The sequence below is a fragment of the Pongo pygmaeus genome, chromosome 19 (genome assembly GCF_028885625.2).
Source record: "Pongo pygmaeus isolate AG05252 chromosome 19, NHGRI_mPonPyg2-v2.0_pri, whole genome shotgun sequence".
NCBI classification, from domain to species: Eukaryota; Metazoa; Chordata; class Mammalia; order Primates; family Hominidae; genus Pongo; species Pongo pygmaeus.
In genome coordinates this window covers 58,391,591-58,414,901 of record NC_072392.2, presented here as the reverse complement: position 1 = coordinate 58,414,901, position 23,311 = coordinate 58,391,591, and the positions used below count along the sequence as shown (strand labels likewise).

The 23,311-nt window shown below is 37.9% G+C and overlaps 1 protein-coding gene across 2 annotated transcripts in view; it reads left to right on the top strand.

Annotated features, from left to right (window-relative positions):
• The window catches only part of MED13 (mediator complex subunit 13), a 125,502-nt gene extending 104,717 nt beyond the window's left edge, over positions 1–20,785 (top strand). The window contains exons 21-30 of one of the 2 annotated variants that reach the window (XM_054457140.2): positions 885–1,104; positions 2,071–2,262; positions 2,757–2,980; positions 7,200–7,342; positions 7,838–7,996; positions 8,109–8,294; positions 10,567–10,715; positions 12,690–12,863; positions 16,362–16,462; positions 16,779–20,785. In XM_054457140.2, coding sequence (XP_054313115.2) covers positions 885–1,104; positions 2,071–2,262; positions 2,757–2,980; positions 7,200–7,342; positions 7,838–7,996; positions 8,109–8,294; positions 10,567–10,715; positions 12,690–12,863; positions 16,362–16,462; positions 16,779–16,911 — 1,681 coding nt within the window. In that variant the 3' untranslated portion in view covers positions 16,912–20,785. The remainder of the gene's footprint in view (positions 1–884; positions 1,105–2,070; positions 2,263–2,756; positions 2,981–7,199; positions 7,343–7,837; positions 7,997–8,108; positions 8,295–10,566; positions 10,716–12,689; positions 12,864–16,361; positions 16,463–16,778) is intronic. The other variant, XM_054457142.2, reaches the window with a different exon arrangement.
• Positions 20,786–23,311: the final 2,526 nt, after the last annotated feature.

Below are 23,311 nucleotides of genomic sequence, written 5' to 3'. Positions count from 1 at the left end.
AATGATTATGACAGCTCTCATTCCTTTTTTGATGAAGGTTTTGATCTTCCCTTTTGATTTATAGGCTAAGTTGGCCGGAGCTTAATTATATCTGTCAGCTACCCAGGATGCAGTTGTGCCCAAAATTATACTCATGTGGGTAAAAACAAACCATTACCGAGATTGATCCACTCATCTTGAACATATGAATAGATTTGAAGTGTAAAAAAATCAAATCACCCATCAAAGAATGAAACTTGTACACTATTGAAGCTGTAAAGTATGAAATAAATGTATATAGTCTAAAAATGGGACCAAGTGAAGTGGCTCATGCCTGTAATCCTAGCACTTTGAGAGGCTAAGGCAGGAGGATTGCTTGAGACCACTGGTCAACATAGTGAGACCCCCCCATCTCAAAAAAAAGATATATCTATATAGTCTAAAAATGTACTAGAACATTGAATAAGTCTGGAAACGTGGTTTCTTTCTGGCCTAGCTCTACCTGTAGCCAGCTTTATAAATTTGGGAAGCTATTTGAGATAGCCTCAGACAAAGAGACCTGTCTTTGTCTCAGTTTTATCCCTTAAACTCTAAGCCATCTTTTGTATCTAATACCCTATGGTTTTAAGAATTCTTTTTTTCTTTTCTTTCTTTTTTTTTTTTTTTTTTTTTTTGGTAAATTTAAGGCAAGACCTCTTAAGGCAAGTGTCTTTATACACTGTGAAATTGTATGTGCAATGTTTATGGTTCATTTTGGTGAGAAAGAAATGTCCTTCATTTTCAGAGAGGCTTTCTGACACCTTTCACCAAAAAAGAGGGAGGAGGGGGATATTAAGAACCTGCTTAGATGCTACCCCAAGCATATACAGTACAACTTTTTGTCTCATTTCTACCTTAAATTTTAGCACGATGGATCGGGATAAAGTGGGAATCCCCACAGATGGTGATTCACATGCAGTCACGTATCCACCTGCAATTGTTGTTTATATAATTGATCCTTTTACATATGAAAATACAGACGAGAGCACTAACTCTTCTAGTGTGTGGACATTGGGGCTACTTCGATGCTTTCTAGAAATGGTCCAGACTCTTCCTCCTCATATCAAGAGTACTGTTTCTGTACAGGTAAGAGTGATAGATGTTGTGAATTAAAATTATGTAAAACAGCTTAATGTTGTCAGAAGTTTCAGATACTACTTTTCTGTATTCAAATTGGGTATCTAAAAGCCAAGTTCTATTATATTGATTTTACTTTAATATCATAATATAAATGTTAGAGAATTTATAAAAGATAAACTTCATAGTCATATGACAGTAATAATACAGAATAAAAAAATTCTATTAAGTACATTAAATGTTTCCCCTGTGTTACTTTTATAAGCCAATTTTTAAATTCATGAGCCTAAATAGAAAAATGTAGCATGTACCTAAACAAGACAGGTTGCAAGAAAAGGAGAAAGCAATTAACCATATTAAGTTGTTAGAAGAAATTTTGAATTTATTTTATAGACTTCAACAGGACTAGTCAATGGCACTATTAATATAATTGTTATATAGAAAATTTTACAGTTTTTGTTTGTTTTTTTTTTTTTTTTTTTGAGACGGAGTCTCGCTCTATCGCCAGGCTGGAGTGCAGTGGTGTGATCTCAGCTCACTGCAACCTTCGCCTCCTGGGTTCAAGTGATTCTCCTGCCTCAGCCTCCTGAGTAGCTGGGACTACAGGCGCATGCCACCACACCCAGCTCATTTTTGTATTTTTAGTAGAGACGGGGTTTCACCGTGTTGGCCATCTCTTGACCTCGTGATCTGCCCACCTCGGCCTCCCAAAGTGCTGGGATTACAGGTGTGAGCCACCACACCTAGCCAGAAAGTTTTATAGGTTTTAAATAGTCCTTTAGTTCAGAACCCATTGGTAAAATTGGCTACTTATTAAAAGCCTACATAATAGATAAGAAAACAATCCTTAAATTTTCATTTAAATTAGGTTTTGTTTAAATTTTCTAGTAAAAAGTTTTTAGAGTTTTAGATCCACAGTTCCTGTTATTCTCTTTTGGAAGTTTAACATTTGTAATATTTGCCTATACTTCGTAGATTATTCCTTGTCAGTACCTGTTGCAACCTGTGAAGCATGAAGATAGAGAAATCTATCCCCAGCATTTAAAATCCCTGGCTTTTTCGGCCTTTACCCAGTGTCGGAGGCCACTTCCAACATCAACCAATGTGAAAACATTGACTGGCTTTGGTCCAGGTTTAGCCATGGAAACTGCCCTTAGAAGTCCTGATGTAAGTATATGTTTTTCATGACCAAAGTTCAATGACTATACATACTTTTTTTTTTTTTTTTTTTGAGATGGAGCCTTGCTTTGTCACCCAGGCTGGAGTGCAGTGGGGCAATCTCAGCTCACCACAACCTCTGCCTCTTGGGTTCAAGCGATTCTCCTGCCTCAGCCTTCTGAGTAGCTGGGATTACAGGCATGCGCCACCTTGCCCAGCTAATATTGTGTGTGGGGGGGGGTTTCGCCATGTTGGCCAGGCTGGTCTCGAACTCCTGACCTCAGGTGATCGCCCACCTGTGCTTCCCAAAGTGCTGGGATTACAGGCACGAGCCACCGTGCCCTGCCAACATTTTTATGATACTACGCAAAACTAAGTGCAATTTTTGGCTTAGCTCTCATTTTCCAATTATCTTATAATTGGGTAGATACGAATTACATTTTAAATGCAGTATTTCTCTAAGATTGTATAGTATGATAATACCTTAATTTTTTATTTTATAGAGACCAGAGTGTATTCGACTTTATGCACCTCCTTTTATTCTGGCTCCAGTGAAGGACAAACAGACAGAGCTAGGAGAAACATTTGGAGAAGCTGGACAGAAATATAATGTTCTTTTTGTGGGATACTGTTTATCACATGATCAAAGGTGGATTCTTGCATCTTGCACAGATCTATATGGAGAACTCTTAGAAACTTGTATCATTAACATCGACGTTCCAAATAGGTATTTGTATTTCCCTAAATATATCATATCATATTCCATTTGTAACATTTTGTTTCATTTTTAATGAATAGAAAACCAGTTTGAAGGTTTTATATATATTAAAATATTAAGATGTGGGGTTGTGGGTGCTTTTTACTTCTTTCTGTAGTGAATGTTTATACTGTATAACTAAGATAATTAAAAATAATTATGATTAATCTATTATATGAACAAAAAAGATTAAGGTCACTAACTTCTGTGTCATAAAGCTTGAGGCGATTATTTTAGCTGAACATTTTTGAAAAATGTAAAAAAATGGTCTAGTAAAGTATCTAGAACATTTAAACTTTTCTCATGTACCATCTAAGATATAGCCCCTAATAAACTGAGTAAGTTAACTTCATTTACTAAAATTGGCGATTTAAAATTTTATCATTTAAATGTTAGGATGTAGCCGGGTGTGGTGGTGGGCGCCTATAATCCCAGCTACTCAGGAGGCTGAGGCAGGAGAATCACTTGAATCTCTGGGAGGTGGAGGTTGCAGTGAGCCGAGATCACGCCATTGCATTCCAGCCTGGGTGACAAGAATGAGACTCTGTCTCAAAAAAAAAAAAAAGTTTAGATGTCTTCAGAATATGATGGCCATTTTAGAATTCTTGGCAGTAAATATCATGTCCATTTATTTACAAAGGATATAACTAATAGGTCCCAACAGGTGAGCCTCATTTTGAGTTATTACTTAATAAACATTTCAAGCCTTTAGTAGAGCCTTGAAACATGTTTTCAAGGCTAGTGAATGCTGTACAGGAGAACCTGAAAAGCAAATTCGTGAAATGATTTTTAGTTTTAAGATTTGGGTTCTGGCCAGTCGTGGTGGCTCATGCTTGTAATCCCAGCACTTTGGGAGGCTGAGACAAGGCGCATCACTTGAGTCCAGGAGTTCGAGACCAGCCTGGGCAACATGGCGAAACCCCGTCTCTACAAAAATACAAATATTAGCTGGGCATAGTGGCGCACCTGTAGTCACAGCTACTCGGGAGACTGAGGCAGAAGGATCACTTGAGCCCAGGAAGTCGAGGCTGCAGTGAGCTGAGATTGTGCCACTGCACTTCAACGTGGGCGACAGAGTAAGACCCTGTCTCAAAAAAAAAAAAAAAGATTTGGGTTCCATTGTTTATTTTCTTCCTTATTATATAAAAGCCTGTTTTTTAGGTGAGAAGTTAAATATATGCAGAAATATCTAATGATTATTAGGTCTTAATGGTGCTGGGGAAGCAGAAGATAGAAACATTAATTTTATATTATTGGTTATAAACATTAACAAGTCTGTTAAGCTTTATATTATAAACCTTAGAACAGTGCTTCGTATCTTATTTCCTTGATACAATTTTGATTTTTTTAATTGGATATTTATACTGATTAAGTGAACTTGGGAAAGAATATGCTAATCTGTGAAGTATGAGAAAGTAGACCAAAAAAACCCACCCTTTTCATTATCAAAATAGTATTACCATTTTACTACCTTGATAAAGTAGAAGTGGGATAATGGTTAAGAGGGGCAATGATGGGGCTGGGCACGGTGACTCATGCCTGTAATCTCAGCACTTGGAGGCCAAGGCAGGTGGATCACCTGAGGTCAGGAGTTCGAGACCAGCCTGACTGATATGGTGAAACCCTGACTGTACTAAAAATACTAAAAATGCAAAAAAATTAGCCAGGCATGGTGGCACATGCCTTTAATCCCAGCTACTTGGGAGGCTGAGGCAGGAGACTCACTTGAACCCAGGAGGCGGAGGTTGCAGTGAGCCGAGATGGCGCTATTGCACTGTAGCCTGAGCATCAAGAGCAAAAATCTGTCTTAAAAAAGAAAAAAGAGGGGCAGTGATGGAGTCAGAGAGACCTGGGCTCAAATCCCAAACCTGCCACTACTGACCTTGGAAAAACTACCTTTATGCAGCTGAGTTACAGCCTACTTATCTGTAAAGTCTGGAGGATAATTGTATTTGTCTCATAGAGTTGTTAGGATGAAATGAGGTATTACATGTAAATTGATTGGGCACAATGGATGGTACATAGTAAGTGCTCAGTAAGTCATAGCCACTGTTGTCCGGGCACAGTTGCTTACGCCTGTAATCCCAACACTTTGGGAGGGCAAGGCGGGCGGATCACCTGAGGTCAGGAGTTTGAGACCAGCCTGGCCAACATAGTGAAACCCAGTCTCTACTAAAAATACAAAAATTAGGCCTCACATGGTGGCTCACGCCTGTAATCCCAGCACTTTGGGAGGCCCAGGCGGGCAGATCACGAGGTCAAGAGATCAAGACCATCCTGGCCAACATGCTGAAACCCTGTCTCTACTAAAAATACAAAAATTAGCTGGGTGTGGTCGCACACGCCTGTAGTCCCAGCTACTCAGGAGGCTGAGGCAGGGGAATCACTTGAACCCAGGAGGCGAAGGTTGCAGTGAGCTGAGATCACACCACTGCACTCCAGCCTGGCAACAGAGCGAGACTCTGTCTCAAAAATAACCAAAAAACCAAAAAACAAAAATTAGCCAGATGTGGTGGCACACGCCTGTAGTCCCAGCTACTCAGGAGGCTGAGGTGGGAGAATAGCTTGAACCCAGGAGATGGAAATTGCCATGAGCCGAGGCCACACCATTGCACTCTAGCCTGGGTGACAGAGTTAGACTCTGTCTCAAAAAAATAATAAGTAATAGCCAGCTGGGCGCGGTGGCTCACGCCTGTAATCCCAGCACTTTGGGAGGCCGAGGCGGGCGGATCACGAGGTCAGGAGATCGAGACCATCCTGGCTAACACGGTGAAACCCCATCTCTACTAAAAATACAAAACATTAGCTGGGCATGGTGGCGGGCGCCTGTAGTCCCAGCTACTCAGGAGGCTGAGGCAGGTGAATGGTGTGAACTCAGGAGGCACCACTGCACTCCAGCCTGGGTGACAGAGTGAGACTCCGTCTCAAAAAAAAAAAAAAAGTAATAGCCACTGTTGCTCAGCCAAAGAGTGCTTATGTTGCATATTTGGCTAGTGAAGGACATGTATGCAGAAAACATGTAACAATGTTGTTTGGACTGAGAAGTGTGGTGTTTTGGTCAGTCTTCAACTTATAGTATGGAACAGGGATTGCTTACTACAGCCCATGGACCAAATCTGGCTATTTCCATTTGAAGTATTGGCTCTTTAAAAAAAGTTTGCTGGGTCAAGGTGGCTGGCAACCTCCACCTCTTGAACCCAGGAGGCGGAGGTTGCAGTGAGCAGAGATCACGCCACTGCACTCTAGCCTAGGGGACAGAGCAAGACTCCGTCTCAAAAAAAAAAAAAAAGTTTACTGGGCCAGGCGCAGTGGCTCATGCCTGTAATCTCAACACTTTGGGATGCTGAGACAGGATCACCTGAGGTCGGGAGTTGAGACCAGCCTGGCCAACATGGTGAAACCCCCTCTCTGCTAAAAATACAAAAATTAGCTGGATGTGATGGTGTGTGCCTGTAATCCCAGCTGCTTGAAAAGCTGAGGCAGGAGAATCACTTGAGCCCGGGAGGCAGAGGTTGCAGTGAGCCGAGATTGTGCCACTGCACTCCAGCCTGGGCGACAGAGTGAGACTCCATCTAAAAAAAAAAAAAAAAAAAAAAAAAAAAAAAAAAAAAAAAAAAAATCCCTGGTGTAGAGCAGTATTGCTGATGAATTGAGGTGTTTTGTAGACAAATTTTTAAAAAAATTTATATACTATAATGTGAAATAGAAAAGCAAACTAACATGCCAAACCTATGATTTTATGAATATTCTCACTTAAGACTTATGTAAAGGTTTCGTGAAGCACTAAAATTAAGGAGATCTGTTTTTCACAAATTTGAGCTCTCAAAATGTCGGGATGGCATGGTGGCTCACACCTGTAATCCAGCACTTTGGTGGGGACGACGCAGGCAGATCATGAGGTCAGGAGATCGAGACCATCCTGGCTAACGTGGTGAAACCCCGTCTCTACTAAAAATACAAAAAATTAGCTGGATGTGGTGGCACGCACCTGTAATTGTAGCTATTCATGAGGCTGAGGCAGGAGAATCGCTTAAACCTGCGAAGGTGGAGGTTGCAGGGAGCCGAGATCGCACCACTGCACTCCATCCAGCCTGGGTGACAGAGTGAGACTCCATCTCAAAAAAACAAAAACAGCAAAATCATATAAATTTTAGAAATATTTATGACACTCTCTTTATTCATACAATAGGGCTCGTCGGAAAAAAAGTTCTGCTAGAAAATTTGGTCTACAGAAACTTTGGGAGTGGTGCTTAGGACTTGTACAAATGAGTTCATTGCCATGGAGAGTTGTAATTGGTCGTCTAGGAAGGATTGGTCATGGAGAATTGAAAGGTAAAATTGTGCTTTTATTAGTATTTATATTTCCGTTTTATGTAAATTCACACACTGTTCTGACCACATCTAGGTATGTATGTTGAATAAAATGCAAAGGTTATCAAATAAGGAACCACATATGTCCAGGCCACAAATGACTTAATTCAAATTTTAAAAAGACATTTTACTCTTATTTTAACTTTAATATCAGTCTTATTACTGCTGTTCTTACTTGTTTTCTGTTTTTTCCACTTTCTGATTGTTATTTAACTCATCCTCTGTTGAGCAGATGCCAGTTGAATTTGGTGTATCCTAATATTAGGAGGATAAAGGATGTTGAGTAGCATCAGCAGTAAGAATTTTGGCTTGATGATGACTCCTGTTTGAGGAATACACTAATTTAAAAGCCATTAACTATTTTTATATTTTAACTTTAACTTGGTTCTACAGGATATTAATAATGCTGTTACTTTGATTTTTTTTTTTTTTTTTTTTTACTGTTGATACCTACAGATTGGAGCTGTTTGCTGAGTCGTCGAAACTTGCAGTCTCTAAGTAAAAGGCTCAAAGACATGTGTAGAATGTGTGGTATATCTGCTGCAGACTCCCCTAGCATTCTCAGTGCTTGCTTGGTGGCAATGGAGCCGCAAGGCTCTTTTGTTATTATGCCAGGTTAGCTATCTTTAGTTTATATCAGATTTAATTCTTTATGCAGTTAAGTTTTTAAGTATTACATAAAATTTATTCTTCATTTACTAAAAGAAAAAATGTCTTCCATTTTCAGATTCTGTGTCAACTGGTTCTGTATTTGGAAGAAGCACGACTCTAAACATGCAGACATCTCAGCTAAATACCCCACAGGATACATCATGTACTCATATACTTGTGTTTCCTACTTCTGCTTCTGTGCAAGTAGCTTCAGCTACTTATACCACTGAAAATTTGGATTTAGCTTTCAATCCCAACAATGGTAGGTAATTTGTTCCATTTTGGTAGTCTGAAGAATACCCCCCAAAATAAATTCATGTCCAGTACCTGAAACGTGTGAATGTTACCTTGTTTTACCAAAAAATGATTTTGCAGATGTGATAAGTTAAGGATCTTGAGATGGAGAGATTATCCTCAATTATGCAGGTGGGCCCTTAATGCAATAACATGTATTCTTATAAGAAGGAGGCAGAAGGAGGTTTGACTACATAGAAGAGAAGAAAGCCGTGTGGTGGAAACAGCGAGAAGCAAAGTCAAAGGGAGAAGATGCTATGTTGCTGACTTTGAAGATGGTGAAAGAGCCCATGAGCCAAAGAATATAGTTCTAGACTCTGAAAAAAGACAAGGAAACAGATTATCCCCTTCAGCCTTGCCAACATCCTGATTGCAGTCCAACGAAACTGATTTCAGACTTCTGGCCTCCAGAACTGTAAGAAAATAAATATGTGTTGTTTTTAAGCCAACAGTTTGTGGTAACTTGTTAAAGTGGCAACAGGAAACTAATACAATCATTCTTTTACCTTGTTGATATCAGAACTGGTGCTGTGAATTATCCCATAAATTTTTACTTTTTAAAAATTTTTTGAGACAGAGTCTCACTCACTCTGTCTCCCAGGCTGGAGTGCAGTGGTACGATCTCAGCCTACTGCAGCCTTCACCTCCTGGGTTCAAGCGATGCTCGTGCCTCAGCCTCTCGAGTAGCTGGGATTGCAGGTGCATGCCACCATGCCTGGCTAATTTTTGTATTTTTGGTAGAGATGGGGTTTCACCATGTTGGCCAGACTGGTCTCAAACTCCTGACCTCAAATGATCCACCCACCTTGGCCTCCCAAAGTGTGGGGATTATAAGCGTGAGCCACCATGCCCAGCCATCTTTACTTATTTTAAAAGGCAATAGTTGGTCACAAAATATTTGTATAGGTTTACCCTTGTGCTTTTGAAGTACCTGTACATGAACTCATTTTATATATCTCTTATGTTGATTTGCCAAAATAATGTAATTTATATAAACTGCCAAAGTAGGGATGTAGCTTTTCCAGGTGAATTTATAGATTGCATTTTAGTAGAAGAGAAAATAAATAAGATTTTATTGTTATTCTGAGCTACATTAAAAACTCTCACATCTCTAAAGTCACAAGTATGGTCATTATACTCTTTTGTTTTAGTGTGTGATATAATAACTCGAATATTTTACTTAATAAAGAACATGGTATTATTCGTAAATACAGTAATCCTCCTTATCTTTGGTTTTGCTTTACATGATTTCAGTTACCCATGGGTACAGTACAATAAGATAGTTTGAAAGAGAGAGAGAGAGAGAGACCACATTCACATACCTTTTATTATAGTATCTTGCTATAATTGTTCTAATATTCTCATTGTTAATCTCTTACTGTACCTAACTTGTAATTGAAACTCCATCATAGGTGTGTACGTAAAGGAAAAACCGGTATATAGGATTTGGTACTATCCTTGGTTTCAGGAATCTGTGGGTATGGAGGTGGGTCTTGGGACGTATCCCCCATGGATAAGGAGGAATACTGTAGTCCCACTTTAAACACATTTTCATTTCATTTGTACTATGTTTGCTTTGTATTAGTTTCCTATTGCTGCTCTAACAAAGTACTACACATTTAGTGGCTTAAAACAACACGCATTTATTTTATCTTACAGTTCTGGAAGTCAGAAGTCCAAAATCAGTCTCACTGGGCCAAATTCAAAATATCAGCAGGATTGATTACTTTCTGGAGGTCCTAAGGGAAAATGTTTCCTTGCCTTTGTCAGTTTCTACAGGCTACCTGCATTCCTTGGCTCGTGGTCCCTTCCTCTATCCTGGATGCCAGCAGTATAGTGTCATCACATCTCCTTCACTGGCTCTAACCCTACTGCCTCCCTCTTATTAGGACCCCTGTGGTTACATTGGACCCACCCGGATAATCCAGAATAATCTCCCCATCTCAAGATCCTTAGCTTGATCACATCTGCAAAGTCTTTTATGGTAACATATTCTTAGATTCCTGGGATTAGGATGTGGACATCTTTTGGGGGGCCATTATTCAGACCACCACATGCTTGTTTATGCATAATTATTTGTACGGCTTTTAGCACAATACCTGGCACATGGTAGACACTCAGTAAATGTTGGTTAAATTAACCCATTTTGGTTAAAATTTCATTTACTTTGACCCTTTCCTGTGAATGACCATAGGATATGGAAAATGGAGTTTTAAATTTCTTTTCTTTCTCCTGTTTAGATGGAGCAGATGGAATGGGTATCTTTGATTTGTTAGACACAGGAGATGATCTTGACCCTGATATCATTAATATCCTTCCTGCTTCTCCAACTGGTTCTCCTGTACATTCTCCAGGATCTCATTACCCCCATGGAGGTGATGCGGGCAAGGTAACTGTGTTATAAGTTTTAGTTTTTCTGGGCCGGGCGCAGTGGCTTACGCCTGAAATCCCAGCACTTTGGCAGGGCAAAGCGGGTGGATCACGAGGTCAGGAGTTTGAGACCAGCCTGGCCAATATGGTGAAACCCCATCTCTACTAAAAATGTAAAAAATAGCCAGGTAAGGTGGCACGCACCTGTAGTCCCAGCTACTCAGGAGGATGAGGCAAGGGAATCACTTGAACCTGGGAGGCGGAGGTTGTAGTGAGCCGAGATCATCTAATTGCCATTCCTTAACTTAGTAATGGATTAATATATGAAATGCAATGCTATTTTTCCTTGGAAATTAGCAAGAGTTGAGATTAATTAATAGTACATTCATGCATTTCTACATCATAGACATCAGTACTTTGAATTGCACATTTTTAAGAGAATCTCTAAGGCTGTACTTTCCCTGAATCCGTATTTTCTAGACTATTGGCATTAGTCATTTTTTTGTAGTTTTTGTGGCAGTTCACCATAGCTTTTTACTCAGATATAGGATCACAGTATCTTTCAGAATCACTATATATAACTCTAAGAGCAGCCATTCATATCAGGGCTGTGACAAGGAATATAATAAAAATATTAATTTTCTCATAAGACCAGATAAAACACTGACCATCTACTCCCCCTTTTTATCTTTAGCAGTTATGGAAGCAGGCTGTCTTGTCCTTATATTTGAAGTAAAAACGAACTGGGCTTCAGTTAATAACACCTCTCTATTTGAAACTATATATACTGGGCTGAGCGCGGTGGCTCACGTCTGTAATCCCAGCACTTTGGGAGGCTGAGGCAGGTGGATCACGAGGTCAGGAGATTGAGACCATCCTGGCTAACACAGTGAAACCCCGTCTTTACTAAAAATACAAAAATTAGCCAGGTGTGGTGGGTGCCTGTAGTCCCAGCTACTCGGGAGGCTGAGGCAAGAGAATGGTGTGAACCCGGGAGGTGGAGCTTGCAGTGAGCCGAGATCACACCACTGCATTCCAGCCTAAGCGACAGAGCGAGACTCCATCTCAAAAAAAAAAAAAAGAAAAAAAAATTATATATACTGGTGACTTGATTATTGTTGTATGCATAGGTATAAAATTTGCCCTTTTAAAGTAGGGAAGGATCTTTCCAGTCTTACTTTGCATTCCTTCCTCCTTTTTGTAACTGCAAAGAAATTAGATAGGAAATACGTATAACAAAAAGCACCAGTAATCCCACCACCTTAATAAAACCATTTTTACTTTTAAGCAAATTATCTTCCTTCCACATATGTTTATATTGCAATTTTCAATAAGTATAATCAGCTTTTTAATATTGCTTTTTTGCTATACCGTAATTTATGTCCTTCCCCAAATATTGGACATGTAAGGTTTTTTGTTATAGATAATGATGTAATGAACGTTTTCATGCATATTATTTTTATTTTATCTGTTTCCTTAAATACCAAGAAATACATTAACTAATCCAAAGGATATGCATGTGACTTGGTAGTTGTCCCTTTATGTTGCTATAATAATTTTCACACTATTAACTGCATTTTATAGATAGTGCTAGATTAACAAAGCTAAATTAAATTCACCTTTTGATTGGGGTGTGGTTTTCAGGACTTAAAGGAATATTAGCAAAAAAGTTAAAGATGTCATTGAAAATTTTGTATTTTTTACTCATCTGTGAAGTTTTATACACTTTCCCTTGAGCTTGGCATAATAATACAGACTTGTTAAAACAGCTGGCATATTCATTTAATGCAATCCTTAAAATATGTTCTATTAATGCTTTTACTTATAATACTCCTAAGTACATAGAAACTGGTTTTTTTTCAATATCCTTCAGTATTTTGTTAAATCGATGTCATAAGATAATGAGACTGATTGCTATGAGCCATTCTGTGTTTATATCTGGTACTTAGTTATACTGAGTGAACTAATATACTTTTAATTTTGTCTTTTTAAGGGTCAGAGTACTGATCGGCTACTATCGACAGAACCTCATGAGGAAGTACCTAATATTCTTCAGCAACCATTGGCCCTTGGTTACTTTGTATCAACTGCCAAAGCAGGTCCATTACCTGACTGGTTCTGGTCAGCATGTCCTCAAGCACAATATCAGTGTCCCCTTTTTCTTAAGGTATTGGCATTTCTGTCCCAGTTCCTAAATAATTCTGATTGACAGCCTAAGTCCTGAGAAATATAGAAGTGGCTTTTTTAAGTCTTATAGCTTGTCTAAGTTCTTAAATGCATTGCCATATGCGACTCTTTAAACAAGATCACGAAGGCACGGTGGCTCACGCCTGTAATGCCAGCACTTTGAGAGTCCGAGGCAGGCAGATTACATCAGGTCAGGAGTTTGAGACCAGCCTGGCCAACATGGCGAAACCTCGTCTCTACTAAAAATACAAGAGTTAGCCAGGTGTGGTGGCGGGCGCCTGTAGTCCCAGCTACTCGGGAGGCTAAGGCAGGAGAATCGCTTGAACCTGGGAGGCAGAGGTTGCAGTGAGCCAAGATCGTACCACTTCACTCCAGCCTGGGTGACAGTGTCTGAGACTCTGTCTCAAAAAAACAAAACAAAACAAAAAACTAGTTTTTAAATTTATATTTTTAGAACTTTATTGCTAAGTCAAACTCCTAGGACCCTTGTTGTTAGTGTAGATTGAGTATCCCTTATTCGAAATGCTTGGGACCAGAAGTGTTTCCACTTTTGGATTTTTTCAAAGTGGGGATGCTCAGTCTGTTTCGACTGCATATATGGAAATTTAGAGCTGAGAAAAACTTTATATTACCTCTGTCTAACCTTCTCATTTTCTAGGTGAGCATATTTAAGTTCAGAAAAACTCACCTGTTTAAAGTCATAAATTGGTAATAGACTCAAGACTGAAACCTGGGTCTTTTAATGATTATTATGTTATTCTTTGAATTACATCATACTGCACTGCTGTTATGCTGCGTTATTTTGGGGAATAAAAGATTTATAATCTTGGGCTGGGCGCAGTGGCTCATGCCTGTAATCCCAGCACTTTGGGAGGCTGAGGCAGGTGGATCACGAAGTCAGCAGTTCGAGACCAGCCTGGCCAACATGGTGAGACCCCGTTTCTACTAAAACTACAAAAAATTAGCCAGGTGTGGTGGCACGTGCCTGTAGTCCCAGCTGTTTGGGAGACTGAGGCAGGAGAATCACTGGAACCTGGGAGGTAGAGGTTGCAGTGAGCCGAGATCGCGCCACTGCACTCCAGCCTGGGTGACAGAGCGAGATTCCATCTCAAAACAAAACAAAAAAAAAAGATTTATAATCTTTGTAATACTTGATTTTTAGTTTCATTTACTACTTAAAAAAGTTTTTCTAGCTGTGTGTAGATTGCTGTGTTAAAAAAAAAACTGAGTGGTTTTTAAATACAATAATGAGACTCCGATTCATAGTGATTTGTTACAACAAACTCAGGCTGGGCACAGTGATTCACCCCTATAATCCCAGCACTTTGGGTGGTTGAGGCAGGAGGATCACTTGAGGCCAGGAGTTCGTGATCAGCCTGGACAGCATAGTGAAACTTTGTCTCTCTAAAAAGTTTTTAATATTAGGCATGGTGGCATGTGCCTGTAGTCCTAGTAACATGAGAAGCTGAGGCAGGAGGGAGCATCGCATGAGCACAGGAGGTTGAGGCTGCAGTGAGCCATGATCATGCCACTGCACTCCAACTAGGTGACAGGAGACCCTCTCTCAAAAAAACAAAACCGAATTTGTTAGTAAGCAATGTAACATGAAGTGGAGATAAGTCACAAAATGAGATATAAAAGCCCTATACAGAATTTATTACTGCTGCTAATATTGTTCCAGAATAACAAATTTAGATGTGACTCACTTATTCTTATGTAAACCCACTGGAAGTTGACTGTTTTTAATCCACAAATCATGCTAATTTAAATACTTGCTGCCGGGTGCAGTGGCTCACACCTGTAAACCCAGCACTTTGGGAGGCTGAGGCAGGCAGATCACCTGAGGTCAGGGATTTTCTATATACTAGTAGTCTTTGGTGTCTCCACAAAACAAAGGATTCTTTGGTCCTTTGGGAGGGTGCTACACATGCTGTCTGTCCTCTTTTCTAGTCATAATACATGTATGCACACTAAAGTCTCTGAAAAACAGAGGTAAATAGGATAGTTTACCTAGCATTTCCCAAACTTATTAATACACAAGGAAAGAATTATTTAACACCTGTTAATAGTTTATTACCTTAGTGTTTCAGGGGATGTGTTCAGGAAACACAAGTTTACAAAAAGTCCAAGGGACTATCTAGAGCTTTTCCTACTCAGTATTTATTTGCAGAAAGGATAGTATAAAGCGGGCATTCACCCTTAGATACATTGTAACAAGATTGGGACTTCTGGTTATGAACTACCACCTAAGGCATAATTTACCATAATTTTTGTTCACTTTTTTTTCATATATCTCATTTTAGTTTTATACTGTAGGCAGTAAAGCCACCTGGTTTTTTCTCTTTGCTTGGAAATATAGCGGGTTGTTAGCTAGATCCCTTTTTATCATAGGAATAGAGTACTGGTACTAATTACATTTTAAAAATTTGTAGTGATTTGCAGTGTGAGACTTGCTTATAACTCCATAAATCAAGAGTTTGTAGACAGTTCAAACATAGCTATTTTTGGTTATATTCCTAAATAGACTACATGAGTTTCTACATGTATTGCAGTTGCAGAGGAGAGAGCACCTAAATATAAAATAGTACCTTATACAGTGTACAGAATGAGATCTACCAAGAGTTATTGCAGTGAACATCACCATTGTTTTGTCATAGCTTTTTAATACTATATTGACTTATAAACAAAATGACTCATTTAATTGGAGTGTGGAGTAGTTCATTCCTTTCACCCACTGTTCATTGCCATATCTAAATGAGTGTGCCAGTTTTTACCTACCCTCTATTATGAAATTGAGTGGGCAAAGCAGGCATCTGTGCACTGTATTACTTAGAGTGTTCTCAGTTCAACCGAAGATAGCTTGTTTATGGTTTATTGTGCTGTAACCAAACTATTTGCTTATGCTTATTCCTGTTACTTTTTTCAGTGCTAGACTTAGGTATGTCTGCGTAGTCATAAAGGGTGTCATATACCTTAAGGACAGACTACTCAGGTTTAACTACTCAATTTAGTGCCTCCTTAAACATTTACTTTGCACATCTAGGCAAATTAGACTTAGCAGATAATTAGAAATTCTTTTTCTAAGGATTATTGTGTGGTCTCAAAAACAAAGCTAAAGAAAAGGAAATGGAAAGATTCAAAATAAGTTTTGCACTTAAAAATCACTTCTGGCTAGGCGCCGTGGCTCATGCGTGTAATCCCAGCACTTTGGGAGGCCAAGGCAGGAGGATTGTTTGAGGCCAGGAGTTCAAGACCAACCTGGTCAACAGAACAAGAACCTGCCCCTACTTAAAAAAAAAAATCATTTCTATAATGAATTAGTTAAAGAGAACAAGCATTTTTATAGTGGCTTTCATTCATAACATAGGACTAAAATGTATTTCATCATTTTATAAGATACATTGGGAGAATAAGGTAAAACTAAATAGCAGATTATTTTCTGTTTGGCTGACTGATTGATTACCTGTTACCTTCTTAGGCCTCTTTGCACCTCCACGTGCCTTCAGTGCAATCTGACGAGCTGCTTCACAGTAAACACTCCCACCCACTTGACTCAAATCAGACTTCAGATGTCCTCAGGTACAACTCTTTTCCCATTAGCAGTTTGTCACTGCAGCTTTAAAAGAATATAATGTTGATTCTTATCTATTTCTCTCATTTTTGGCAAGAATTTACAGTTGTGTACCAGTGGATCTCTAGATAAGCACTGCTATTCTAACTTGAGTAATCTACTTTTGAGAGTAATTTTTATGGAAATTGCTTCTTTCCCCCCAAGGTCTCTCTGTTACACTCGTTTTTAAGGTGACTTTGAGTCTTAAATGCCATAATTGAAAACTGCTTCCACAATCTAGGTTGGAAATAAATACATGACTTATGCAGTTTATTTACTTTTCAGGTTTGTTTTGGAACAGTACAATGCACTCTCCTGGCTAACCTGTGACCCTGCAATCCAGGACAGACGCTCATGTCTCCCAATTCATTTTGTGGTGCTGAATCAGTTATATAACTTTATTATGAATATGCTGTGATCTTCATTTGATGGAACTGTGCAAGAAAAGAACAAGGAAAAATGGATGTTTCGCTGCAGGATTAAGTTACAATTATCTTCTCAGTGAAAGTCATTTGTGATGGGGTCTAATTCTTATTACTTCAACAAATATTGTTTTGACTTGGGGGGAGGGGCTATAACCCTGCTATTTTTCATTGACTCTATTGAACTCTTTAGGATGATGACTGATCATACAAAACGTATTATAACATTTTCGTAGCAAAATTAACCTTTTTTTTTTCCAGTCACAGTATTTGTGAAAAGTAATGAGCCATAGTACCCAGTCATGTTAAATGAATATTAAAAGCATGGAGAGGAAACATGAGGAACAATGAATTTCAACATATGGCTTCAGAACATGAAGATGTTCTTGTATTGGATTATAGTATCTAGTATTCAAAAATGCCTGCATCTCTTCTCTTATTTATTGTAAGTTTTTAAATGTATAAATTGTCTTATATTTCTTAACCTCTTTTATAAAAATTTTCCTAGAAGGTTTATACTGCCTTCTTGCTTTAAAGCAATTGGTCTAAAATATATGTAATCGTCTTAATTAAAAAGTTGCAGTAGGGTTGCTTTTAGAGTATTATTTTTTTGTAAGGGGGTGGGTGGGACAGTAAATTTGTATTGTCTCGATGTACAGTTTAACGGGGATAGAGGGGGAATAATGTCCATACCATTGTGTGTGGAGGATTTACAGCTAAGCTGTAGTTGCAGAGTACATGTACAGTAATGAAGTTCACTGTGTTTATAAATTGAAAAGGTACCAGGTCTTACAGCATTTTATATATCACATCTTTACAGAATAACATGATGGCAATATACAAGTGGTATTGTTAGGTGGTTTAACTTAGAATAAAATGAGAATTCTTCAGTTATATTTTGTACTATGGTTTAGGGCTATGACTAATATTTCAGGCCATTTCTGGTGAAAGAAACTTAGTTTTACAAGAAAAACCATTTGCTACTGAATGCTTAAACTAATTTTGGTGTTTAATGTTACATGCTTAAATTTTTTTCAGTTTTAACAGTGGCACATTTAGGCATGGGAATATTATTATGAAATTTATTTTCAGGATCTGCTATAAGGTTGAAATTTAGCCCAGCTCTAGGCATTTTACAAATTATTTTTCAAGCAGTCATTCTTGATTGTTTGACTTTTTTTTTAAATTAAAGATTGGGAATGTATGTGAGAGTATGCATATGTATGGGTGTGTGTGTGTGTGCGCGCAATCAAACTGTGGTGTAAATAGATTCTCAGTGAATTCTGGTATTCAGACTCTATTCCACTAGTGAAAGAACCATTTTCTAAACTTCTCTTGCCTTTTTTATTTATTTAATTTTCTTGGTTTGGAGATGTCAGTCCCAAACACCAGAGTCTGTACTTTTCTATAACACAGCTCAGATTAAGGTAGGGCATATGCCAAGGAGGTTCTCACCTCCCTAAAGAAGGGACTTGAATTTTAGGGACTTTAATTCACCCCTCCTTCAATACAACTTTCCCCCTTCTTGTTTGCACATGCCAAGATAACTGCTTTTATGCAGGCTGTACCCCCTTGAAAAATCCTTTCTACAGTGCTGCTCAAAAAGAGCCCAAGTTCGCCTCCTACCTGCATTGCTGACTTGAATTCACAGTCACCGAGTCTACCTAGCTTTCTTGGAAGCAGTCTAGCAAAATTTCTATTTGTACGTTCACTAATTATCTACAAGGACAAAATCAGTTGTATTTACAAAACTCTACTTCAGTGTTTTTTTGTTCGTTTTAGTTTTTTTTTACTGAAACTTGTTTTGTGAATACTCTATGCTTAGAATTAAGTATCACTTTCTTATGAACAACATAACTTCTTCAGATTGTGTATATGAAAACATTAGCAAGTCTTGTTTTTTCTATGAAGCAAACACAATTGGTGACAAAGGTTTTCAATCATTTCTTCAAAATTATAATGCAGTTCTAATGGTCAGCATATTTTGATATTAAATTTAAAGATCACCTCTCTGCATTTGTTTTTAAATTATGCTAACACACCACACATTATGTTGGTATGTTTTGTTCTGTACTTTCTTTAAAAAAAAAAAAAAAAAAAAAAAACTTGTCTGAGATTTGAAGGAAAATGTGCTTATTTGGAATTTCCATAAAAAGAGTATCCTTTTTATACACTTAATGGTGACTTTACAAAATAAAAGTTATATTCTCAGTTGTTTAAAATCACTAACCTGTGGTAACCACACCTCAGTTTGAAAGTAGATTTAAAATTATTCCCTGACATATTATTTAATATGGAGCCATAAGGAGGGAACCCAGTATACAATAATTTTTTATTTGGGAGTCAGGGAATAGTTCCCAAATATACAGGATTTATTGATAAGATTTTTTTTCTTCCCTTCATATATCCATTCACACTCAATAGAAAGTTATTAAATAACCATTAGAAAAGCTCAGTAGACTTATTTGAGAAATTAAGCCTTGTGCAGGATGATGGATTTGACTTACTAATGTACTGTCACAGACAAGTATGGGTAGTTTTGTTTAAATAGGTAAGCAAAATATTATACTTTATAGCAGTGGATTACCAACACCTTGACTTCTTTGTTACAGTGCTAACATCTTTTTTTTGTGCAGGTATCCATGATTATTAAGCAGGATGGAAGTTCAGTATTTTGTCATTTAAAAAGATTAGTTATATAATGTCTGCTTCCAGCCAGTGAGAAACATCTAGCCATACCTTTCTTATGCAAGCCATTGAGTTATCAGGACTGTGAATTAACACTGTATGAATAAATTTCTGTACACCTTATTGTTTGGCCAGAAGGCCACCAAGTGTACTTATATGTAATCCTTAAATTTTAAAGTAGCTGTAATTTTTAAATATTTCTAAACTTTTCTTAAACCACTAAAATTAAGCTCTTACTACTTAGTCAACTATCCTCAGCTGTATTCGTACTCAATTGTCAGTATGGCACAGATTACTGTATTAAAATATTCTCCTTTCGTCTTCATATTTACCTTCTGAGGTAATTTTTTAACTTAATGTGTTACTACAAAGATTTGCAGATCTTTAATCAAGCACTATGTTAATACTGTAATATCAGAATACTATGTTGCATTATTTAAAATGTTCAAATTGAATAGATTAAAAAGTTTTTAAATGCTATTGCATCATATAATTTGCTATTCATCCACTATGGCATTGCATATCAATCAGTTAATACACTTAATGTTGCATGAGTGATATTTTGGTCTGGGTTTCCTCTTAAGATTTTAGTTTGTCTGAATTAAGGAAAAATGTTTTTAATATACATTCTTATTTTGTCCCACCCCTCCAGAAATCAGCTGGAAATCTTAACTTTTTGGGGGGTCTTTTTTGGTGTTTTAATGGGCCCAGAACTGTGGTTTAAATTTTTATGTATGTATTTTCTTTTTTGTGGAGTATAAATTTAAAAACTGGATTTGGGACCTAAAATACTCCTCAGGTTGATGTATTCATGAAGTTTTAAAACAGCTTTAGTTTTCAAAGTAAACTGGATATGTGGACCTTAAAGTTATTGAGTTTAAGCTACAAATTGTAACGTCATTACTGGACATGTCAGCATCAACCCTCTCAAAATAGCTTGGTCACTTTATGAAGGGGTGTTTTAAAGTTATTGTTTAGCAGTGACATTTAATATGGTCCAATTGCTTTTCTTTTTAACGTGACAAAAAGAGAATAAGGAACAAACACTATTGCTGCCGAATGCCATAACACTGAGTTGTACAAATTGTGATTGAGGAAATGAAAAGGTTTATACTTTTTAAAAAAAAAAACAAAAACAAAAAACAAAACTTCAAATGGAATAAATTATTCATGAAGCCTTCATTGTTGTGTCTTATTCTGTTGAAAATATTTCCATATTAAATTTGTGCAAAATTAGTAGCAGTATTTTTGTGTCATTATAAATGGAAGGAGACAGCCTAGAAACTGATTAATGGTCTTTTAATTTTTCTGAAGTATTTTATTTTAAAAAGGATTTTAATCACATACAAATGTACAGTATGTAGAATAATTGTATATTTATATACCTACCAATTCCTTGTAGGCTGGCCAGTTAGGTATTGTCTAGTCCAAACAAGCTACCTTCAAATACTTAAAGCTTAGCTGTATCCTATTTTTATTTGATCATAAGAATAATGTTCAGAAGTGAGTAATCCATCAAAAATAGCTCTGCCTATGTTCTGTAAGCACACATTTAAAATATTTTTGTCCAGACTTAAGCCAAGTAAGGACATACTTCAAAATTATTGTGATCATTTTGAAATAGTTTTTGCTGCAAAAATTTTAAAAATTATCCTCTAAAAGGAGTTGTATGTTGTTTGAACTGCCTATCCTCGGTTATTTTCTGTCTGACAGATCTTTAATCAAGCACTATTATATTACCTCTGGTTTGTTTCTATCTTTTTTTTTTTTTTTTTTACTATAGTCTTATGTATAGCGAAAAACTGCAAATCAAGCTTTTTTTTAAAGGGGGTATTCACTTGTAAAACTACACACATGGCTATTTTTATTTTAAACCTCAAAAATATATGAAAGCTTAGGAAACGGGAAAAAAAATCACATAATTCAGCTACAGCCACAATGGAGCACCAATATGTATTAGTACATTGATAATTTTGGTACATTTGAAAATTTGGAATACCAAACAATCATAGCTCACTGCAGTCTTGAACTCCTGGGCTCAAGCAGTCCTCCTTGCCTCAGCCTCCTTAGTAGCTGGGACTTCAGGTGCATGCCAACACGCCTGGCTGGTTTTATTTTATGTAGAGATGGGATCTCGCTATGTTGCCCGAGTCTCAAACTCCTGGCCTCAAGCCATCCTCTCACTTCGGCCTCCCAAAGCATTGAGATTACAGTCATGAGTTGCTGCCATACCTGGCTAAATCTAACTGTCTTGAGTGTATTCCTGAGGTGTCTATTCTGTTATTCTGCTTTTGCCAATACCTTCCTGTCTACTGTAGGGGAGTTATCAATCCTGGACTGAAGATTAAGAACCTGTACCCTTAGTGTACTATAGCTATAACCAGAAATTCTGCTTGAGATTAATAGAAATTGATACTGTTAGAGCTGGGTTTTGTTTTGTCTTTTCCTTCTAGAGCAACCCAACAGAACTGTCAAGAATGACCTTCTGTAAAGTTTAAAGGCTAGGCTGGGCATGGTGGTTCACGCCTGTAATCCCAGCACTTTGGGAGGCTGAGGTGGGCGTATCACCTGAGGTTGGGAGTTGGAGACCATCCTGACCAATATGTGAAACCCGTCTACTAAAAATACAAAAATTAGCCAGGCTGTGTTGGCATGCACCTGTAATCTCAGCTACTCTGGAGGATGAGGCAGGAGAATCGCTTGAACCCAGGAGGCAAGGTTGCAGTGAGCCGAGATCACGCCACTGCACTCCAGCCTTGGTGACAGAGTGAGAAGATCCTGTCTCGAAAAAAAAAAAAAAAAGTTTAAAGGCTGATGCTTTAAAGACTTCCTTATTTTGCTCCTACCTACTACAGAGAAAAAAAATCAAAGTGATAAATTTAAATCATGCCATGTGTCCAAGCCATGTAATGTCTTACAGACTTGCATTCAGAATGTGTGAGTTTTTAAGTGTTGGTTTTGTCATTTTCTTTTTGTTTGGAGCATATCTGATCAGTAAAACCAACAGTTATCTTCTACAAAAGCCACTTGGTCCCTAGAGAACAACCACTTGTCCCTTGTCACTGTACATGACACTACCATCTATCCTGTTGTGCAGACCATAAACTTCCTTGTAACCATTCATCAAAAACTATCAGTCTTGTGTACTATCAAATATGTTCATTTCTATTTCTGCTGTCCTGATCTTAGTCTAAATTAGCATTATCCATTGCTATATAACATTAGATAAAACTACCTTATCTGAGTGGACCATTGCAATAGACAGGTACTCCTATCTGATCTCTACACTCACTGTGGTCCTTGGTAGCTGAAAACCTTTAGTAGCTGCTTCTTGCTTTAAAGATGAATACAGTCTCAAAATGGGCCTCTCTCTGTTTTCCTCCTTGCTTTTTAGTCATTTGAGTTCCTTGAAAGCCCCATGGGTATTTTTTGCCTTAAAGCCTCCACCTGATTTCCACATACACCCTTGCTTCAGATCAGGCTCCCTTGTTACACACTCTTATTGTAATACCCTAGATGGAGCCTTTGTAAGTGTTGTTTTTTTTTTTTGAGACAGAGTCTCGCTCTATTGCCCAGGGTGGAGGTGCAGTGGTGCGATCTCTGCTCACTGCAACCTCCGCCTCCCGGGTTCAAGCAATTCTCCAGCTTCAGCCTCCCAAGTAGCTGGGACTAGGCGCATGGTGCCACACCTGGCTAGTTTTTTGTATT